Raw genomic sequence first — 19,995 nt, 5'->3', positions numbered from 1 at the left:
CTTGAGGGGTCCCTTAGCTTCTCTTTCTCCCCTGACTTCCCTCTAATCACCCCTGACTTTTTCAATCATCCCCTGACTTTTCCAGTCACCTTTTGACATTTTCAGTTGCCTCCTAACTTTTCCAGTCACCCCTTGACTTTTCCAATCATCCTCTGACTTTTCTGGTCACCCCCTAATCTTTTTGGTCACCCCTTGACTTTTCTGGTTACCTCCTAACCTTTCTAGTCATCCCCAACTTTTCCAGTCACCTCCTGACTTTTCCAAACACCCCTTGTCTTTTCCAATCACCCTCTGACTTTCTAGTCACCCTCAACCTTTCTGGTCACCCCTGACTTTATGGTCACCCCCTGACCTTTCCGGTAGCCTGCAGAGAAGCCCCAGCTGGCCACGTGCTTGTCCGAGTGGAAGATGATGGACATGATGTGCCAGGAGGAGGTGAAGGGAGGCGGGCGGCTCTGGCCACAGAACTGGCCCAGGAGATTGCCCTCATCACTGGAGGCGCCGTTATAGATTTTCAAATAGTCGTAGCCGCACGTGTCGTGGTATTCCAGGTCAAAGGCGTGAAAGGTGAGCAGGATGGAGCTGCCCTCGGCCACCACGATGAGCCAGCTGCACTCCGTGTCATAGGGGTAGAGCCCCGGGAAGTTGGGGCTGGAGAAGTTGCCTGATGGCCCCGAGAGCACCCCACCACACTTGATGCCTGGGATAAGGAGAAGAGACTAATGAATTTCTATCTGGGAGGGGATAGTTCCCAGGTCACAAAATGCTCCAGAGGGATGAAGCTCGAGAGCTAGAAGGGACCTTCCAGGTCATTTCTGAGACCCAGTTAGGTCAGTGACTTAACCAAGTGATTAATGGCAAAGCTGGGATGTGCATCCAAGCCCTCTGCTCCATCTCAGAGAAGAAACGTGTTTTATTGAATCATCAAGTCTAGAATTGGCCGCCTGACTCATTTGGAATTAAAGAACTAAAAATTGCCGATTCTGGAATCGTGGATCATGTGATCTTCGATTCACAGATTCTAGAACATAGATTCCCAACCATAAAACACTAGAACCCAAGAAGCTCCCATGCTAGCACACTACCTGGATCCCAGTAGGATCTCACTGAATGTATATTGACCAGCTGTTGATTGACTCACTGACCACATGGGATACAGCTGCAGAGGATTAAGCAGGAGGGACAAGGAAGGAAGGGAGAGATTGGAAAATGGATGCCCCGTCTCCTCTTTCTTCAATCCCTACACCTGGATGTTAGCTGAAGGTGAGATCCATCAAACTTATCAATTAAGAAGCACTTAATAAATGCTTGTTATTTAATTATTAATTAATTATATAATATAATTATATATAACAATACATAATTATATAATAATATAATTAATAAATAATTATATGATAATAATTAATAATGATAAACCCCCGCTATGTGCCAGGAGCTCTAAGTGCAAGAAATACAAATGCAAAAGTGAACTTGTACCTGTTCTGGGAAGTTCACTTTGTTTTCCAGTGACAACCTTCAGTGATGTAGCTAACAAACTATCGGTGAGTGTTTTCTTGAACTTTCTCTCCTGTTAGTTTCGAAGGACAGAAGGAAAGAAAAGAGAAGAAAAGAAAATGTCCACACCTCCCAAGGAATGAAGGCCACAGGACATGACAGGCAGCTCTGATTTCCATCCACAAAGATCACGGAAAAGAAAGGGAAGTGCGAGGGGTGGGGTTGGGGGGACTAAGGAGATCAAAAAAGGGGAAACCCTTGATCCAGAATAGCTCTGAAAAGAAAGGGTCAGGAGGACAAGAGGGTCAGCAAAACAAGGAGATGGCGTTCTCTATAAAAGATTATCCAAAGGAAACAAAATGAATTCCCAGTATGCAAGCGTCCTGTGGGTTCTTGCCTTCAGAGCCTGCCATTCCTCCCCAGGACTTTCCCTGCTAATGGGGAGATATGTACACATGGATGAGACATATTAAGGAGGTGCAAAGTCATCTTGCAGGAAGAGAGAGGGAGACACGAGCATCTGGGGGTGAACATGGGTTACTCTTCAGAGGCTCAGTCTAGCAGGAAACCAAGCATTCCAAGACATAGAAAAGGGGGGGAAAGTGTCCTGCTTTGGGGACAATTAGTACAAAGGCTCAGAGCATCTCAGGGGAATGAGAGCAGCCGGGATTCCCATGTCTCTGGAGCAGAATTATGAGGGAAATAGTGGGGGAGACTGGAAAAGTAGTATCCATGACACCCTGGGCTTGCATGGTGCGACAGGCCCTTTGCTCCTGATTCTTGGACTCAACAAGCAGGTTACAAAACCCTGCACTATTCCTCCCTTTTAGAAAGGTTTCTTTGCTCACATGGCAGCAGGTGTTGTGTATTTATGGTCTAACAGTCTTCCTCTCAGGTTGTTCTGAACTATTTCCAGTTCTAACATTCTAAGTTCTAAAGTCCATCCCATCCTTAGGACTCTGACATTCTCTGTGTTAAGGCCTCAGTTTCCAAACTTGGCTCTGAGCTTGCTTCCAGCCCTGCGGCTCAGTCTTCTGGGCTCCCTCAGGGCTCCAAAACCCTCGCTTCTGAAGTCTCTTCCAGGCCCGATGTTCCGTGTTCGAGTCTCTCCTAACTCTGGCATCCTCTATTTTGAGCCGACATTCTGTGTTCTAAGACTCATCCCAGCTCTCATAACCTATGTTCTAAACACCCTTGTGGCCCCTTGGACACTCGGCTATTGTTGACTTCTAGGGTTATTGCTCCTGGGCTCAAAGGGACCTTAGCGATCATCTGGTGCAAATTGGTCATTTTACAGATTAGAAAACTGAGGCTCAGAGAGATTAAGACTCATGCAAGACCATATCGGTAGCAAGCAGAAGAGTCAGAATTTGAACCCAGTTCTTCTGGATTCCACTTTCCATTGCACCAAGACAAAACAGGATATGGGCAGATGAGTCCCAGCCTCCTCTGTTCAAGCTCTGGGCAAGCCCACCTGCAGCCCACTTCATGTGACATCCCCATAGTCTGAGCTCTTCAGAAGACGAGGGGCGGCCCCTGCAGCAGGTGGGCGAGGTGGGAAGCAGAGGCAGGAGGGAGGCAGGGGCTGGGAGCTGGCTTTGAACCCGAGTAGGAGGCTGGTGAGCTGGTCTCCTAGTAACCTGAGCGAGCGCTGGAGTCACAGTTGCACCTCTCAATGCCATCCTCATCCCCCGAGCTTTGCTGCCTTTGGACAGGGGTAGCCCTTAAGGGGGTGCAGACCTTCTTTGCCCCTTGCTGGAGACATGTGACCACCCTGTGGGGACGTAACTAGGAATTCTAGTTTGGGGCCTAGTTCATGTTTGGAGGAGGGATTGTAGTCCAGGGGATTTCTTCCCAGCTGCCACTTGACTGGGGCTTTCCCAGGAGCTGTTCTACCCTCTGCTGAGCAAACATGGAGAAAGGATCCTTATCTCGGGAGCATCCTGGCCCTGGTCCCAGAGAACCTCACGCCCTGAAACGCCCCATCTCCCCGGGCGCCAGGCTGCTCCTGTCCTTAGGCGGATGGTGCTGCCCAAGGGCCCAAGGGTCCTGTCACCTCCGTTCTGTGCATGTTCAAGCTTCTGGGGACGTGGCTGCCTCTCTGAGGGACAGCCTCCCCCCACATAGTGGTCCACATCCCTTCCTACTTACTAGTTAGTCCAGAACCAACCTGTGGATCATCCAGAGCCTCCCTCCCCTCCCATCGGCAGAGAATCCTGGGAGAGAACCTGCCCCCTCCATGTCAGCGTCTGGAAACAGGTGGTCTCAGCCTACCTCTGGTTCCAATCAAAGCCTCTCACTTACGTCCTGCTTTTCTTGTCCAATATAAGGCCTACTTAATGAACTCTTGTGAAATTTTTTGATCAGGAGTCAATAACCAAGCAACAGTGACCATAGGGCCTTCTCTATTAAAGGGCGTAATTGTAATATCCTAGAGAGAGCCTTGACCAAAGGGCCATGCGAGGGGCTCCCTAGCCTTTGCAAAACACTTTCATTTCCATTACTTTGACAAGCCCAAAAGGGAAGCTAGGAGAGCACGTCCATTTTATAGATGGGAACTTGAAGACCAGAATAAGTAAGTGATGCCCCTTTCAGGGGCATTGTTATTAAAATAATAATAATAGATCATCTTAGAGCTCAAATGGGCCATGATGTAGCCACCCGTCTGGGCACTATAGGTCCTCTCGGCTCTGCCCGAGTCCCGAGCTAACCCGTTCCCCTCCTCCCTTGCCCAGGGTAACAGTCTACCTTTTTTTCCATAGGTTGGCAGCCCCACAGCCCTCAGAGCCAGCAGCAGAACGAGCCAGGAGAAACTTAGGCTTTGTTTCATCTTGTGGTCCCTCGGGGGTCTGCAGAGCTAGAGGTGGGCCTCCAGGTGGAGGCATCCAGAGCCTTTGGCTCCAGGATGGGAAAGAAAAGAGAAAGGAAGAAAGGTCCCAAGGTGCCTCCAACTTAATAGCAGTGTGAATAATTCATGGGGCCTCTGAATTAGTAAGCTGATCCATTGGGTGCTTCCTTCACTCAATTTTAATGTCCTTATCAAATGTCTCTAGATTGACACTCCCAGATCCACGGTCATTGCTCTTATATTTGGAAGAGGGAGGAATCTTCCAGCAGGGAGGGGTGGGGACACGAGAGTTCAGAGACCTCCGGGCTGGGGACTCGGGGCACCCTTAAGAATTGCTGCAGCAATCTGGAACTCTGCCCAAAGGGCTATCAAACTGGCACCCCTTTGACCCAGCAGTGTCTCTACTGGGCTTATATCACAAGGAGATCTTAAAGGAGGGAAAGCGACCCACGTGTGCAACAAAGCCCTTTTTGTGGTGGCAAGGAACTGGAAACTGAGTGAGGAGTGACTGAATTAGCTCCGGTACATGAATGCTATGGAATATTCTTGTTCTGTAAGAAATGAACAGCGGGCTGATTTCAGAAACAGACTTCCATGAACTGATGCTGAGTGAAGCAGAACCAGGAGAACCTTATATACAGTAACAGCAAGATCAGGTGATGCTCTACTGGATGGACTTGGCTCTTCTCAACAATTCGGTGATGGAAAACTATCTCAATGAACTTTGGATGAAAACTGTCATTCTCATCTAGAGGGAGAATTATGGAAACCGAATGCAAATCATAGTATAGTATTTTCTCTTCTTTGTTTGCTTTTTCTTTCTTGTGGTTTTCCCCTTTTGATCTGATTTTTCTTGCACTGTATGACAAATATGAAAACATGTTTAAAAGTATCATCCATTTATAGCTTATAGGAGACTGCTTGCTGTCTTGGGGAACGGGAGAGAAGGAAAGAAGGGAGGGGAAAACATTGGAAACACAAAATCTTACAAAAATGAATATTGAAAACTATCTTTATATGGATTTGGAAAAATAAAATACAATTAAAGAATTGCTGCAGTAGCACAAACTCACATTTCTAGAGTTCTTTCCTGTTTATGAATCAATTTTCTTACAACTCAGCTGAAAATAGTAGAAGTATTCTTTTTTTTTTATTTTAATAGTTTTTATTTGCCAGATGCATGCATGGGTAATTTTCCAGCATTGACAATTGCCAAACCATTTGTTCCAATTTTTCCCCTCCTTCCCCCCTCCCCCAGATGGCAGGTCGACCAATACATGTTAAATATTTTAGAGTGTAAGTTAAATACAATATATGTCTACATGTCCAAACAGTTGTTTTGCTGAACAAAAAGAATCAGAATTTGAGATAGTGTACAATTAGCTTGTGAAGGAAATCAGAAATGCAGGTGGACAAAAATAGAGGGATTGGGAATTCTACGTAGTGGTTCATAGTCATCTCCCAGAGTTCTTTCCCTGGGTGTCGCTGGTTCAGTTCATTACTGCTCTATTGGAACTGATTTGGTTCATCTCATTGTTGGAGAGGGCCATGCCCATCAGAATGAATCTTCATACAGTATTGTTGTTGAAGTCTATAACAATCTCCTGCTCTGCTCATTTCACTCAGCATCAGTTCATGTCAGTCTCTCCAGGCCTTTCTGAAATGAAAATAGTAGAAGTACTCTTAAACTCATTTTACAGTCATGGAAACTGAGACCACTATAACATAACTAGAGTGTGATTAAGTCAGGACTTGAACTCAGGTCTCTATATTATGGGATCATAGATTCAGAACTGTATGTCTTCTGGTTCAGTTGTCATTTTACAGATAGGAAAACTGAGGACCAGAATGCAAGGAATTTGCTCAAAACTGCACAGCGAGGAAGGGGCAGAACTGGGATTCCCAAATCCTCAGGTTTCTCATCTGGTGACTTTTCCCCTTGGTAGATTGTCTCCTAAGAAGGGTAGCATAGATTTAACTGGGGGCGGTGGCCCCTGGGGAGTTGGCCGGTGCTATGGCCTGAGCTCCCCCATTTTTAAGGCCCTGCTGTATACGAGAAAGCAGAGACAAGGTCCCTGTATTCCATGAGCCACAGGTGAACTCTGGAAATGATGCAAATGGTCCTTTTGGTCTGCCAGGCACAAATCAAGAACTACACGACCCTACGGTGCTAGATCACAAACATTGGGTGCCAGATCGGGAATCTAAAGCACAAGACTAGATGTGTCTGAACCATGTCCCATGGGCGCTATTGCTGTCCACAGCACTCCCAAGTATGGCAGAACCAAATTAAAATGGAATTGGGAAAGATTTGACAAAATAAATAAAAATACAATAAAACAAAGAACGCCGAGCCGTGGTTTCTTAAGTCACTGTGTGCCTGCAGGGATCCCCGTGGACAGGTGGTTGCCCCTGTGTCTCTGGAGTTGGATGCTCTGGCCAGAGCAGAGGAGATCAAATGTTAGAGCCTGGAAAGCTAGTTCTAGATGAGATCTGGGACTCCACAGTGCTGGAGCCAAGGGTGCTAGAGATGGGAAGGATCTTAGAACATGAGCAGTTTAAGAGTCCTGGGATCAGGAGGAGCTGAGTGCAAATCCACCCTCTCACACTGAACTCCTTCTGCCTCAGTTTCCTCAGTTGTAACATGGGGATAATAAATAGCACCTCCCTCCCTTTGAAGGACAAACGAGATATTTGTGAAGGGCTTAGCATAGCACCTGGCTCACAGTAGGCGCTTATCATACATGTGTCCCCTATTTTCTCTTCTTCCCCCATTATAACCCTTCTCCCTCGATGAGCTGAGATCCCCCCCAGGGGAAGAGCCCAAATATCGGATCCAGGGGAGCCCCCGACTGTTTGCCATGACCTTGTTCTTGGGATCACAAAGTCCTAGAACCACACGAGGCCCTGGAGCTCCCCGAGGGCAGCGTAAGCCATTACTCTTCCCAATTTAGCTTCCTCGTGAGCTCCGGCTTGGTCCGACTTGCCCCCTGCCCCTGGGAGAATGTTCGGACCCCCCATCTCTCTCCGTGGGGATTCCTTGCCCTTTGTGCTGGTGACGGCGGGCAGAGGGAGGGGAAGTGCCCGCTGAGGAGGCAGCAGGGAGCTTGTCAGAGCCTCCCATTGTTACAGCATCTTGGTCTTCACAGAACTGAAGCGCCCCAGCTCCGGGGACATGGCCGGCCCACCCCTGCCCCCCTAGACAGCCACAGCAGGGAGGCTGAGCGGCCTTGGCAGACACCTCCAGAAGGAGGGGGTTCCCTCGGTCTCATCTCCCTGAGGAGATGCCTGGACTCGCTCTGCCTGATTTCATTAATTGGCTCCTTGAAAAACACAACTTTAGGTGAAACAACATTGCAGGGGGCAGCTCTTCCATAGCAACAAAGTTATAGATGGAAAATGGGTTCCTAGGCAACCAGGATCCAGGCTAGAAAAGGTTAAAACGGTCCTACGGAAACCAGGGGCTATTAATAGGGCTGTATGTGGCTGCTTGGATACACACCGGCTTCCAATGCGGGGACGGGGTGTAGCGAGCCAGCGGAGGGACCCTGAGCAGCAGAATGGCTGGGGAGGGGGGCCAGAGGGAGGGTGAGTGAGGACCCGAGCAGAGAGCTGCGTTCTGGAGATGGAGGAGGACGCAAGAAGTGGAGATGGAGGAGGACACAAGAAGTGGAGATGGAGGAAGAAGGGTTAACCCCTGCCTCCCCGGGACCCGACAGCTTAGCTTAGTTTAAGATCTGGGCTGAAACAACCATCCTTGGATGGACAGAGGCCAGGGATGGCCCGCGGGACTCGAGAGTTTCATCCGCTGTTTCCTGTAAATCCTCCCTGTGGCCTCGGCCTGCCCTCTCTGAAATACGCTCTAGTGGTCGCCTGGTCAGCCTCGGACCAGGCCCCAGCCTCCGTCCCTCAGTGTACAACCCGCCCACCTTCCCTCTGGTCACATGTTACTCATGATGTTTTTCAAAATAGCTGAGAGAGTAACAGGAGGCATTTATGTGGAACCTTAGGTTTACATGATCACAACTGACCCTAAAAGGCAGCTCGCTACTGAGCTATTATTAATCTCATTGGATAGAGGAAAGATGGCCTATGGTCATAGAGGTAAGAAGTGCTTTGTGTTCTAGGACCTTCCCAGCCCTGACATCCCCAGTTCTATGTTCTAGACTCCCTATTCTTCTGGGAACCTCCAGCTCCCTTCAAAGCTTAGGCAAACACAGCTCACTTCCTTTAAGAGGCACTTCCTGATTTGCCCATCTGTTAGCCTCTCCCCTATTCCAGCCCTCCCTTCCCCCCAGTCCCTGAACATTTATTCTGGCCTAGTCTGTGTTCACTACCCCTTTTTTCTTTCTTTCTTTTATTTCCTTTCTTTCTTTCTTTTACTTTCTTTTCCTTTCTTTTTTCTTTTGCTTTCTTTTCTTTTCCTTTCTTTCTTTCTTTTGCTTTCTTTCTTTTACTTTCTTTTCCTTTCTTTTTTTCTTTTGCTTTCTTTCTTTTCCTTTCTTTCTTTTCTTTTCCTTTCTTTTTTTCTTTTGCTTTCTTTCTTTCCTTCCTTCCTTTCTTTTCCTTCCTTCCTTCCTTTTCCTTCCTTCCTTCCTTCCTTCCTTCCTTTCCTTCCTCCCTTCCTCCCTTCCTTCCTTCCTTCCTTCCTTCCTTTCTTCCTTCCTTCCTTCCTTCCTTCCTTTCTTTCTTTCTTTCTCTTTCTTTCTTTCTTTCTTTCTTTCTTTCTTTCTTTCTTTCTTTCTTTCTTTCTTTCTTTCTTTCTTTCTTTCTTTCTTTCTTTCTTTCTTTCTTTCTTTCTTTCTTTCTTTCTTTCTTTCTTTCTTTCTTTCTTTCTTTCTTTCAAAAAAGGAAATGGTTTCTTCCCTCAAGAAACAAACCATGTTCTGAACAACCATGGTCTCCATAGATTTTAGAGGTGAGAAAGAATTTAGGATATAATATATTAGAACATAGGCTGATAGGGTTGTAAGGGACTCTTAGAACACAGAACATGTTCTAAGTCAAAACCTTGAGGAATAAAAATTAAGGCAAAAATCAATGCCGGCTTTCAACAGCCTAATGAGGGAGACAATTTGCAAGCCCCCAAAAAAGAAAAAACAAAAACAAAAACAAAAAACCACACAATGTAAAATGTTAAGCCTGGGATGGAAACTTAGAGCTGAGAGGGCCCTTAGCACATGGAATATTAGAGCTGCAAAGAGCCTTTGATTCTTCTTCCCATCCCCTTACCCCCACAGAGCTCACATTTCCCAGAGATGTCTGCTTCAGCAGCCCCTCTCTGGACAGTGTTCCTGCCTTTCACCAAGCCAGACTGAAGAATTTTATAGCTGAAGAAGTAAGAGCAGTGAAACTTTTTTGCACATCTCTTAGCATCTCAATATCCTCTCCTCCTCTAATTTTGTCATTGAGATCTGGGAAATCAATTGATGAGAAATGCCGATCTCTATTGACCTTTTAATCGCACATTGATGGACGCTTCATATTGGCTCCCTGAGTGATATTGGTCAAGATATTTCTCTTCTTTAAGCCTCATTTTACTTAGTTGTGAAATGAGAATAATGATTCTGTCTGGCCATCTGTGGGATATTATCAGGCTATTGGAAGGATTAAATGGAACAATGGATGGAAATTGTTTTTGAGAATCATTGTTTTAAATTTTATTTTCCCCAATTACATGTTAAAAAAACATTTTGGGGGTTGTTTATTTTACATATTTCCTTATGAATCATTTTGGGAGAGAAAAATCAGAACAAAATGGAAAAACCATGAGGAAAAAAAGACAAAAAGAAAAAGGGAAATAAAAGTGAACCTAGCATGTGCTGATTTATATTCAGTCTCCTTAGTTCTCTCTCTGGATGCAGATGGAGTTTTCCATGGAAAGTTTATTAGTGTTGCCTTGGATCACTGAACCGATGAGAAGACCCAAGTCTCTCATAGTTGGTCATGGCACGATCTTGCTGTTGCTGTGTACAATGTTTTCCTGGCTCTGCTTGTTTTGCTCAGGATCAGTTCATGTCAATCTTTCCAGGCCTTTGTCAAATCAGTCTGTTCATTTGGGAGTCATTATAAAGATCACATACAACGTGGGCAAAGGGCTGGCTTCAGAATCAGATGGTCTGGACTCCCATCTGCCTGTGTAACAACAACAACATGGCCAACATTTATATAGTGGTTTAAGGTCTGCGAAGCACTCACAACAACTCTGGGAGTTAAGTTATTATTGTCCCCACTTTACAGATGAGGAAATTGAGATGCTTAATAAATGCTTGTTGGTTGACAGAGGTCAAGTGACTTGCTCAGAGATATATGACCAGACTAGTAAGAGTCTGAGTTAAAATTTGAACTTGTGTTCCTGACTCTCAGGACGGCACTCCAGTTTGGGACACATCTTTTAGCCTTACAGATCAAGTCTCTTGATTTGTCAAATGAGGAAGCTGGACAAGGTAAATCCAAAGGTCTTTTTGGCTTGAAGTATTTGAGCCTCTGACTTCTAGGATTTCAAGGAGACTGGAGGACCAGATGCTGGCCCTCATGGGGACTCCGGGTATTGACACTAACCCTAAAAAATGGGCCAAGCTCCTTCTCTGGAATCTTCCCAGAGGAGCTTCTGGTGGAGACTGGTAGGTAAATCTAGGACAATCTAGGAATTCAGGCCAATAATGATAAAGAAAAAATAGCATTCTTAACAGACATCTTCCCCTTTTCCCTCTTCCTCCTCCTCTTCTTCCTCTCCCTTCAGCCTACCCCCCTTTCCTCTTCTTCCTCCTCTTTTTCCATTCCCCCTTGCTCTTTCTTCACAGCTTGGGTACCACCTCCCTCTCTGAGACTTTCCTCTTCCCCCTACTTTCTCTCTCTGACTCTATCTCTTTGTCTCTGTCTCTCTCCTTCCCTCTCTTCCTCCTTCCCTTTCTCTCTTCTTGATTTCTCCTCCCTTCCTCTGCCTCCTTCCCCATCCACTCCTCTTCTTCCTCCCTCACCTCTCCTTTTTCTTGTATGCATTCGTATAGCTCCTTTTGCTTTCAGAGCATTTTCAGATCCAAGATCTCATTTGATTTAGAAGCGATTCCTTCTCTGGGCACTACCCTTACAACATTTCTGTCTCCTGGGCCCTTTAATACATTCACACAAGTACCCCACTAGTCCAGGGACTCATTGACTCCCATTTGGACTATTCTAGCAATCTCTATTCTTACTTCTCCTCTCCTTAAACCATTTCTCCACAAAAAAGCACAGGTCTAACCATTTCAACCTTCTGTTCCAGTATATTCTGTGGCTCCTTATTACCACTAGGATAAACAATCTGTTATTTAAAGCTCTTCCCCATCTGCCTATCACTTAACCTTTACAATCCTTTCAGATTACTTACTCCCCCTCATCCCCACCCCATAGCAGACACTCCACATTCAGCATAATTGGCTATCTCCAATGGAAGCACCAAGGGAGAGCTTGGAGCTTATCTTCATGCTGCTTATTAATTTTATCTCTGCCTGTCTCTCCTCCTCCTCCTTCTTTTCTTCTTTCTTCCTTCTTTTTCTTTCTTTCCTTCCTTCTTTCCTTCCTTCCTTCCTTCCCTTCTACTTCTTCTTCTTCTTCTTCTTCTTCTTCTTCTTCTTCTTCTTCTTCTTCTTCTTCTTCTTCTTCTTCTTCTTCTTCTTCTTCTTCTTCTTCTCCTCCTCCTCCTCCTCTTCCTCCTCCTCCTCCTCCTCCTCCTCCTCCTTTTCCTCCTCCTCTTCCTCCTCCTCCTCCTCCTCCTCTTCCTTCTCTCTCCTCTTTTTCTTCTCCTCACAATTGAGAAAGATCTTAAAACAGAGACTGTCAGAACTGGGGAGGAATTTAGAACATGGAATATCAAATCCAGCGATATGGAAAGTTAAGAGTTAGAAATTACTTTGGGGATTATCTAATCTCATCTCATCATTTTCCAGTTGAAGAAACTGAGGTTCAGAGAGGGGAAGTAGCTTATTTTTCAAGAACTACTGGGAAAATTATGGCGTCCACGGCCAAAAAAGGGAAGTTAGGAAGAGGTGAGGATTTGAAAGAGAAAATAATGAGTTCTATTTTGGACATGCTGAGTTTGAGATGCCTGTGGGACCTCCAGTTAGAGATATTCAAAGGGCAGTTGGTGCTGCTGAGCTGGAAGTCAGGAGAGAAATTCGGGCTGGATATGACTACTGAGCTCTGGAGATCCCCCAGGGAGATGAGACAGAGGGAGAAGAGAAGAAAGACTCAGAGCTTTGGGAGACATCCAAGTTAGAGGGAACAATATGGATGAAGGAGATTGAGAAGGGATGGTGGCAGGGGATAGAAAAACCAAGAGAAACTCATGTAGGGAAAGCCCAGAGAGGAAAGCCTGAGCAAGAGCATGCTGATGATGCCAGATCATTCACAGAGGGCAAGAAGGATCAGGATCAAGATCAGGTGACTAGATCCCCCCAGACCTAGAGCTTTAGGATCATAGAATAAAGGAACAAGAGTGTGAGATTTTAGAGGGAGCCCAGAGACCATTTATTCCAATAAGAGGAAGCTGAAAGGGACTCACCAAGTATCACCTAATTTCAGGACAGCATGTCTGTCTGTCTTTGTATCTCTATGTTTCTCACTCACTTTTTGTCTCTCTGTGTGTGTCTCTCTGTCTGGGTCTGTCTGTCTCTATCTCTGTGTCCATCTGTTTCTCTGTGTCTGTCTGTCTGTCTCTCTCTCTGTGTATGTCTGTCTGTCTGTTTCTCTCTCTCTCTCCATCCATCCTTGGCTCCTAGCATGCACACATAGTGGACACTTCCACAGAAGCACACATACACTTGCATATGCAGTTGCCTGAGAGCCAAAGTCTGGCTAGAGGGCAGAGTGTGGCCGTCCTTGGAAGCTGGCTGCTAAGGCAGCGAGCATCTCCATTGGCTATTTAATCATGCTGCTGAGCATTTCCTCTCATTATAATTTATGGGTCAGGCTCAAGCCTTGGAGAGCTGAACTCATTAACATGCAGGATGCTCCTGGGCTCAGCTTTACTAGGGAAGGTCATTTCTGGGAGGCCGGGCCCTGGTCTCCCCAGGAGGGAAGCCAGAAGCCCTGTGGTCCTGCAGTCAGTGGGGGGCTGAGCCAAGAGAAGAACCCAGGTCCCCTGATTCCTGCTCTGTCTTTAGGTTTCCATAGCAACAGTCACTGAACTCCCCCTTCCCTTCCCCCCCTTAGTAATGGGATGGCAGAGCTGCTTCTTCTGTGGCTGACAAAGGAGAGGGGGAGGGCTGGCTCAGCTGTTTATCTCTTCTCTTTCTATAGCATGGGGAAGGGAAACTACAATTTGAACCACATAGAAACAGTGGGATCACAGGACCTCATGGGGTCCTCTAGGCCTGCCCCCCTCTGGCTCCTGCTTCTAAGTAATTAGAACTCTCCTAGATAGTGTCTAATATTCTTCACAATGTTTCCGGACAGTGGCCAAGATGCTGATTTTGTACTAAAAAGATCTGTCTTTGAATCTTGTCCCTGAAATATGGCATAGGGGGTAGAGGGCTATATTCAAATCCTGCCTTTGCCATTTATTTGCTGTGTGACCATGGCCAAGTCAACCAACTTCTCTGTTCATCATGAATCTACAAAATGGGGCTATTATTGTGCCTCTAATCTCCACTTCATGAGGTTGCTATGAGACTAAGATAAGATACGATCTGTAAAGTGCTTTGCAAACCTCAGCATGGCATAAAACTATTGGTTATGATTATTGCTTAGTACTTGTGAAATCTTGGATAAGTGACTTAATATATACCTCGATTTCGGCATCTGTAAGCTGAAGGGCTTAAAGCAGATGACTGCCAGGGTTTTCTTTGTCACCTACTGCAGTCGTTGGAAGGCTGGACCTAGAGCTTTAAATCCTACTTCAGAAATGATTAGCTCTTGAAGGATTAGTATCTCTGAACTTCTGTTTCCTAATTTGTAAAATGGGTATGAAAAAATATGCTTGTGTTTTAAAAATTCAATCAACTGACAAGCATTTATAAAGCACCTACTACATGTAAGATACTGTGCTAGGGACACAAGGAAAGCTAAAATGCATCTTCCTGCTTCAAGGAGCTTCCTTTCTGCAGCAATGGATCTCTAGGGAAAGAGGTTTCTGTGGCTCAGAACCTTGCCTGGTTGGGACTTTCTTCTTGATCCCTAGCTGTAATAGCTGCCGTTCCTTGGACCCACTGCTTACATGCCACTCCTTGGCCCCCAAATCAAAAAGATCATTGCCCCGGCTTTGGGGAAAGGTCAGCTCCTTTTCTGTCTACAAGAGAAAAGCCCTACCTCCCACCATCCTCTGGAGAGAGCCCCCTCCCCAGACCTCACATATGGCGCTATTCCTGGGCCTCTCTGGCACTTAGCTCATTCTCCCTGATGTCACAGCTATATCTGAGTGGGTTCTTTCTCTCATCTGAGTGTCGAGTGCTTGGAATCAGAGCGGTGCACTAGAGCAGCGTGCTGGATTTGGAGCCAGAAGCCTTGGGTTCAAACCGTGCCTCTGCTCTATCTATTGTACTTGGGTGATGTTGTTTGATCCCTTTGGACTCTGGGTTCATCATCGGTAAAATCATTCCAGATAGCCTCATCATCCTATGAGCCGATGAGCCGATTTAGTTAATTCAGCACTAAGGACAGCGCCTGGACCACAAGAGACCATTAAGGAGAGATTTCTGGAAATCCCTGTTTCCAAAGAGCTTTTCTCATAAGTATCACCATATCATAGGGAAGCGATATCTCTTTTCTCCATTTTACAGATAGGGAAATTGAGGCCCAGGGAGGTAAAGCCTCCCCCCCAAGGTCCCACAGCTAATAAATGGTGGAGCCAAGATTAGACTTCTGATTCCCAAGCTTGGTGGTTTTTTTCTGCTCTCTCAGAATGCCCCTCCATTTGACAGGTTCGGGAAAGCTGGAGGGGAAGGTTTAAACATGGAGGAGCATGGAGATTGGTTGACTTGTTCATAGTCACACAGCAAATAAAATGGTAAACGTTGATCTTCCTGACTCTAAGATAAGAATCAAAGCCAGGGCTTCTGAGCACAAATCTAGATAGTGTACTACAATTATCTCCCGAATTCTACACTATAAGTGAAAGACAGGCTAAAGTCGGGGTCAAAGGATCTGGATTCAAATCCTGTACCAGCTGTTTACAATTTATTTATATGATATTGGACAAGTCACTTAATCCCTCTAGACCCTGTTGCCTGAACTATAAAATGAGTGACCTCAGGGGTTTCTTTCAGCCCTAAATATATAATCCTTTGAATAATAATAAAAACTAGCATTTATATGCAGCTAGTCTGCAAATTGCTTTCTCTATGTTATCTCATCAGATCCTTACAACAATCTGCTACTAATATCTTGGTTTTACAGATGAGTAAATGGAGGCAGATAGAGTTGTGACTTGCCCAGAATCACAAGGGCAGGTCTTGCTGAGTCCAGTGCTCCTCCACGGAGCCACCTCTGCTCCCTGTGACTATGGTCTGACTGACATTACCTTTTCTTTGAGCCCAATTAGAATGACTAAAATGTAAAGATCCCAAAGACCCTCACTTCAAGAAAGTTTTCAGTTAGATCTGAATCTGTGATCCCACTTGGGGGGTTTCTTGGCAGAGAAACTGGAGTGATTTGTCATTTCCTTCTTTAATTCATTTCACAGTTAGGGAAACTGAGGCAGGATGAGTAGAAGTGACTTGCCCAGTTGGTAAGTGTTTGAGGCAAGATTTGATTGTCTCAAGAGCAATTCTCTATCCCTAGATTATAGGTGGATGGTAAGAGGTCCAGGGTGAAGAATATCTGCAGGGCTAAGGTCACAGGTCTTTTTTGTTAAAGTTTTTTTTTAATTTTCAAAACATATGCATGGATCATTTTTCAACACTGATGCTTGTAAAACCTTGTGTTCCAATTTCCCCCTTCTTCTTCCACCTCCCCTAGTTGGTAAATACTCCAATATATGTTAACAAGTGCAATTCTTCTATACATATTTCTACAATTCTCTTGCTGCACAAGAAAAATCAGATCAAAAGGGGGGGAAACTGAGAAAGAAAATAAAATGTGAGCAAACAATAGAAAGAATAAAATGCTGTGTTGTGATCCACACTCAGTGCCCACAATCCTCCCTCTGGGTGCAGATGGCTCTCCATCACAAGACCATTGGAACCGGTCTGAATCACCTCATTGTTGGAAAGAGCCTTGTCCATACTTACCTTCCCATCCCAAGATTTCCCTATTAGGAACATAGCCCAGAGAGGTCAATGATAAAAAAGTTGGCAAATACACTACCTATATCGGCACTTTCTGTAATGGTGAAGTGCCCAGACGAGAGAAAATCCAGGCCAGCCAAAATCATGTAAATTTAAGAGCGTTGATTGCTGGTTAGTAACTAAACCCCACCAGAACAGGGGAGTCGGGATCAAGCGATTTCAGACACATATTTATAGAAAGAGGCGTAAAAGTTCTCTAATACATCTGTCATACTAAAGGAATTCCGGCCTAGACAGGAAGCAAAGGTAATCACACTAAGGTGCCATTCCCTGATGGCAATAAGACAGTATTTCTTTATGTTTATCAAGTTGTCAAGGTCTTAGGTTTTTTAAAGGTGGCACATCTGGGGATGTAAAAAATCCTCTATATTAGGGCGTGAAGAGCTACTAATAAACTAACTACAGAGTTTCAAGATTGTTTCTCACAGGCCAGAGGGGTGTCCTTCCACTTCAATGGCAACAAAACAAAACAAAAAACCCATAATAAAGTAAATGCCTATGAACTGGGATTTGTTTAGATCAACTGTGGTACATTAATGTAAGGGAATATTGTTCTGCTGTAAGAAAATAATGATTGCGATGGACACAGGGAAACCTGGAAGTGATGCAAATTGAAGAAATCAGAATGAGGAAAACAGTCTACACAATATCATCAAATCAAGCAAATCCACGTCAATAGACTCACAAAGAATGGAAATTGAATGTATCAAAATAAGGATCGTTTGTCTCCAAAGAAGGGAAAAAAGAAGGTAAATCCCCCACTCATCCTTGCAGAGATGGGGGGTCATGGGTAAGGAAAACTGAAAGTAACATCAGACTCCCCTCATATGTTGGCTAGTTTTTATGAAATGCTTTCTCCCTCCCTTTTTATTCTTTGTTCTATCGGATGATTTTCTGGGGAGAGAGAAACATTAGGAAATGTGATATATGCCAAAAATATAATGTGGCAGGGCATGTTTTCCTTTGGAAAGGCTGAATTGCAGGGCCAGTATCCTGAATTCCTTGATTTTCCTCATTGGAAGCTCCTCATCCCCATGAGATCTCAGTTCTAGGCCAACATTCCATTGGTGTGTAGAGTATCCCCAACTAAGGGACAGCCTCAGTCACATCTGTTTTTGTAAATCCTCCAGTGCCAGGCACATGTTCAGCTGATATTTGTATGATGCCATCAAGGCCTAATACTCACTGATGGCCAATCCTTAACTAGGGTGGGGTGATTGGGCATTTGCTTCAGGGTTCCAAAATTTAGAGGGCACTGATGACTTTTGTACTTCTCCAGAAGGGAGAACAACTGATCTTAACATCTGTCAGGGATGAGAAAGTTAAGTTAGGAAACAATCTCCTCTTTCTCTCCTACAGTGGCCACACTCCCGTGATCTCCTCCCAGACCTAAGCCCCATCCTCTTCTCTATTCCTGGAGCAGCATCCCTAGTAGTAGCCTCTTGGTGTCCTTCTGTCTGTCCCCCACAAGGTCAAGGTCTTTTCTTTTTTCATTTCTGATACTTTCCCCAAACTGAATTTGTCTTCAAAGCTGACTTGAGGGCTTGCTTGGCCTGAGTGCACCAGAGTGGCCAATTACAGCGCCATGGACGGCTCTTTCTAACAATCAGAGCTGTCCAAAAAAAGGACTATTTTGGGAGGCAGTGAGCTTCCTGTCACTGGACGTGTGAGCAGTGGTGAGGGGCTTTCTGTGAAGTCCAAGCGGGCCTAGATCAGTCACATCAAACCCAAACAGAATTTGCTCCTTTTCTACATTATATTGACTCGTTTAGTCACGTCCGACTCTTAGTGAGTTGTTTGGTTTTATTGGCAGAAATACTGGCATGGTTTGCCATTGTCTTCTCCAGATCATTTGACAGATAAGGAAACTGAAGTAAACAGCGTTAAGTGACCTGTCCAGGGTCACACCTATTAAGTATCTCAGGGCAGATTTGAATTCAAGTCATCCTGACTGCAGGCCCAGCCGGCTCATCCACTATTGCCATTTTGTTGTTGTGCATATTGACTTGGAAAACACTAAATTAACATTATTTATGTTGTACTTATTTATTTTGTTAGTTTCCAATTATATTTTCATCTGGTTCTGGCTGTCTTAGGGAGTTTTGTGGCCACTTACCTGCCCATGAAACTCATAGGGGGTATCTGAGAACACAGAGCACCAGGCCTGGAGTCAGGAAGATCCGAGTTCAAATATAGCCTCCCACACTTAGTAGCTGTGTGACCCTGGGCAAGTCACTTAACCCTGATTGTCTCAAAAAAAAAAAAAAAAAAAAAAGACCTTAAGAATACTAAATAACCAACCAACGATCATGATTCCAGAAGACCAGTGATGACTCCTGTTACCTACCTCCTGACAGAAAGGCGAGGGTGGAGAACAGACACAGTTTGCACATTCACGTGAACAATGAAGGAGTTTCTTTTAATGTATATTTGTCATAAGGTGGTTTTTTAATGGTGGGAGGAGGGAGGAGAGAAATAAAATTTTTGTTAATTAAAAAAGTAATTTAATGTAAAATAATTCAGTGACCACATGTAAGAGACTAGTCACTGTGATCAGGACAATGATTCCAAAGGCTCCTCCTCCAGAGAAAGAACCAAATTCTGAGAACAAACTGAAGGAGAATTTTAAACTCTTTGTTATTTCCTTTGCCTTTTTTGGGGGGTGGGGCAGGGGTAACATGACTAAGATGAAAATGTCTTGCATGACCTCCCGTGTCTAATAGACATCAAAGTGCGCAGATAATTTGGAATCAAACGTTAAAAAAAAAAAAAAAAATTGTTAAATTTTTTTATACATAATTGGGAAATATTTAACAGAATTAACAAAAAGGAAAAAATTATTTCAGGTTAGAGGTCAGGGGTGGGGCTGTGTGAATGGAGAGGAGCTGTACATTATTCTTAGAAGTGAAGGGTGAAGAGCAGCTAGGTGGCGCAGTGGGTAGAGCACCAGCCCTGAAGATAGGAGGACCAGAGTTCAAATCTGGTCTCAGACACTTAACACTTCCTGGCTCTGTGACCCTGGGCAAGTCACTTAACCCCAACTGCCTCAGGGAGAAAAAAGAAGGGTGAGGCAGTGGGACTGGGCCCCCAAACGAAGCTCTGGAGTCAGAAGAAGCGGATTCAAATCCTACCTTTGATGCTTACTGTGTGATCCTGGGCAAGTCATCCAGGTCTCAGTTTCCTTATCTATAAGATTCCCTTCCTCTAAATACTGGATCATATGGACTCCTGGGAGCCAAGGACCTTCTTTCCTGCTGTGCTCTGACCAGGACAGAAGAGAGGGACCATGGCCATCCCAGCCCGATCCCTCGCCCCAGCCTGGACGGCCCGGCTTTAGGACCTTACCTGTCCCCATGCTGACCAGTGTTCTGACAACCACCTGCCCCC

The 19,995-nt window shown here is 45.1% G+C and overlaps 1 protein-coding gene across 1 annotated transcript in view; it reads right to left on the bottom strand.

Annotated features, from left to right (window-relative positions):
* The window catches only part of CDCP2 (CUB domain containing protein 2), a 32,589-nt gene extending 12,626 nt beyond the window's left edge, over positions 1-19,963 (bottom strand). The window contains exons 1-2 of the mRNA XM_074264639.1: positions 19,954-19,963; positions 353-700 (exon numbers count right to left, since the gene is read on the bottom strand). Of these exons, the coding sequence (XP_074120740.1) occupies positions 353-700; positions 19,954-19,963 (358 nt within the window). The remainder of the gene's footprint in view (positions 1-352; positions 701-19,953) is intronic.
* Positions 19,964-19,995: the final 32 nt, after the last annotated feature.

Source organism: Sminthopsis crassicaudata, chromosome 4 (assembly GCF_048593235.1).
Source record: "Sminthopsis crassicaudata isolate SCR6 chromosome 4, ASM4859323v1, whole genome shotgun sequence".
In the NCBI taxonomy this organism is placed as follows: Eukaryota; Metazoa; Chordata; class Mammalia; order Dasyuromorphia; family Dasyuridae; genus Sminthopsis; species Sminthopsis crassicaudata.
Note: the sequence above shows the minus strand (reverse complement) of the source record. Positions and strands in the feature narration are given on the sequence as shown.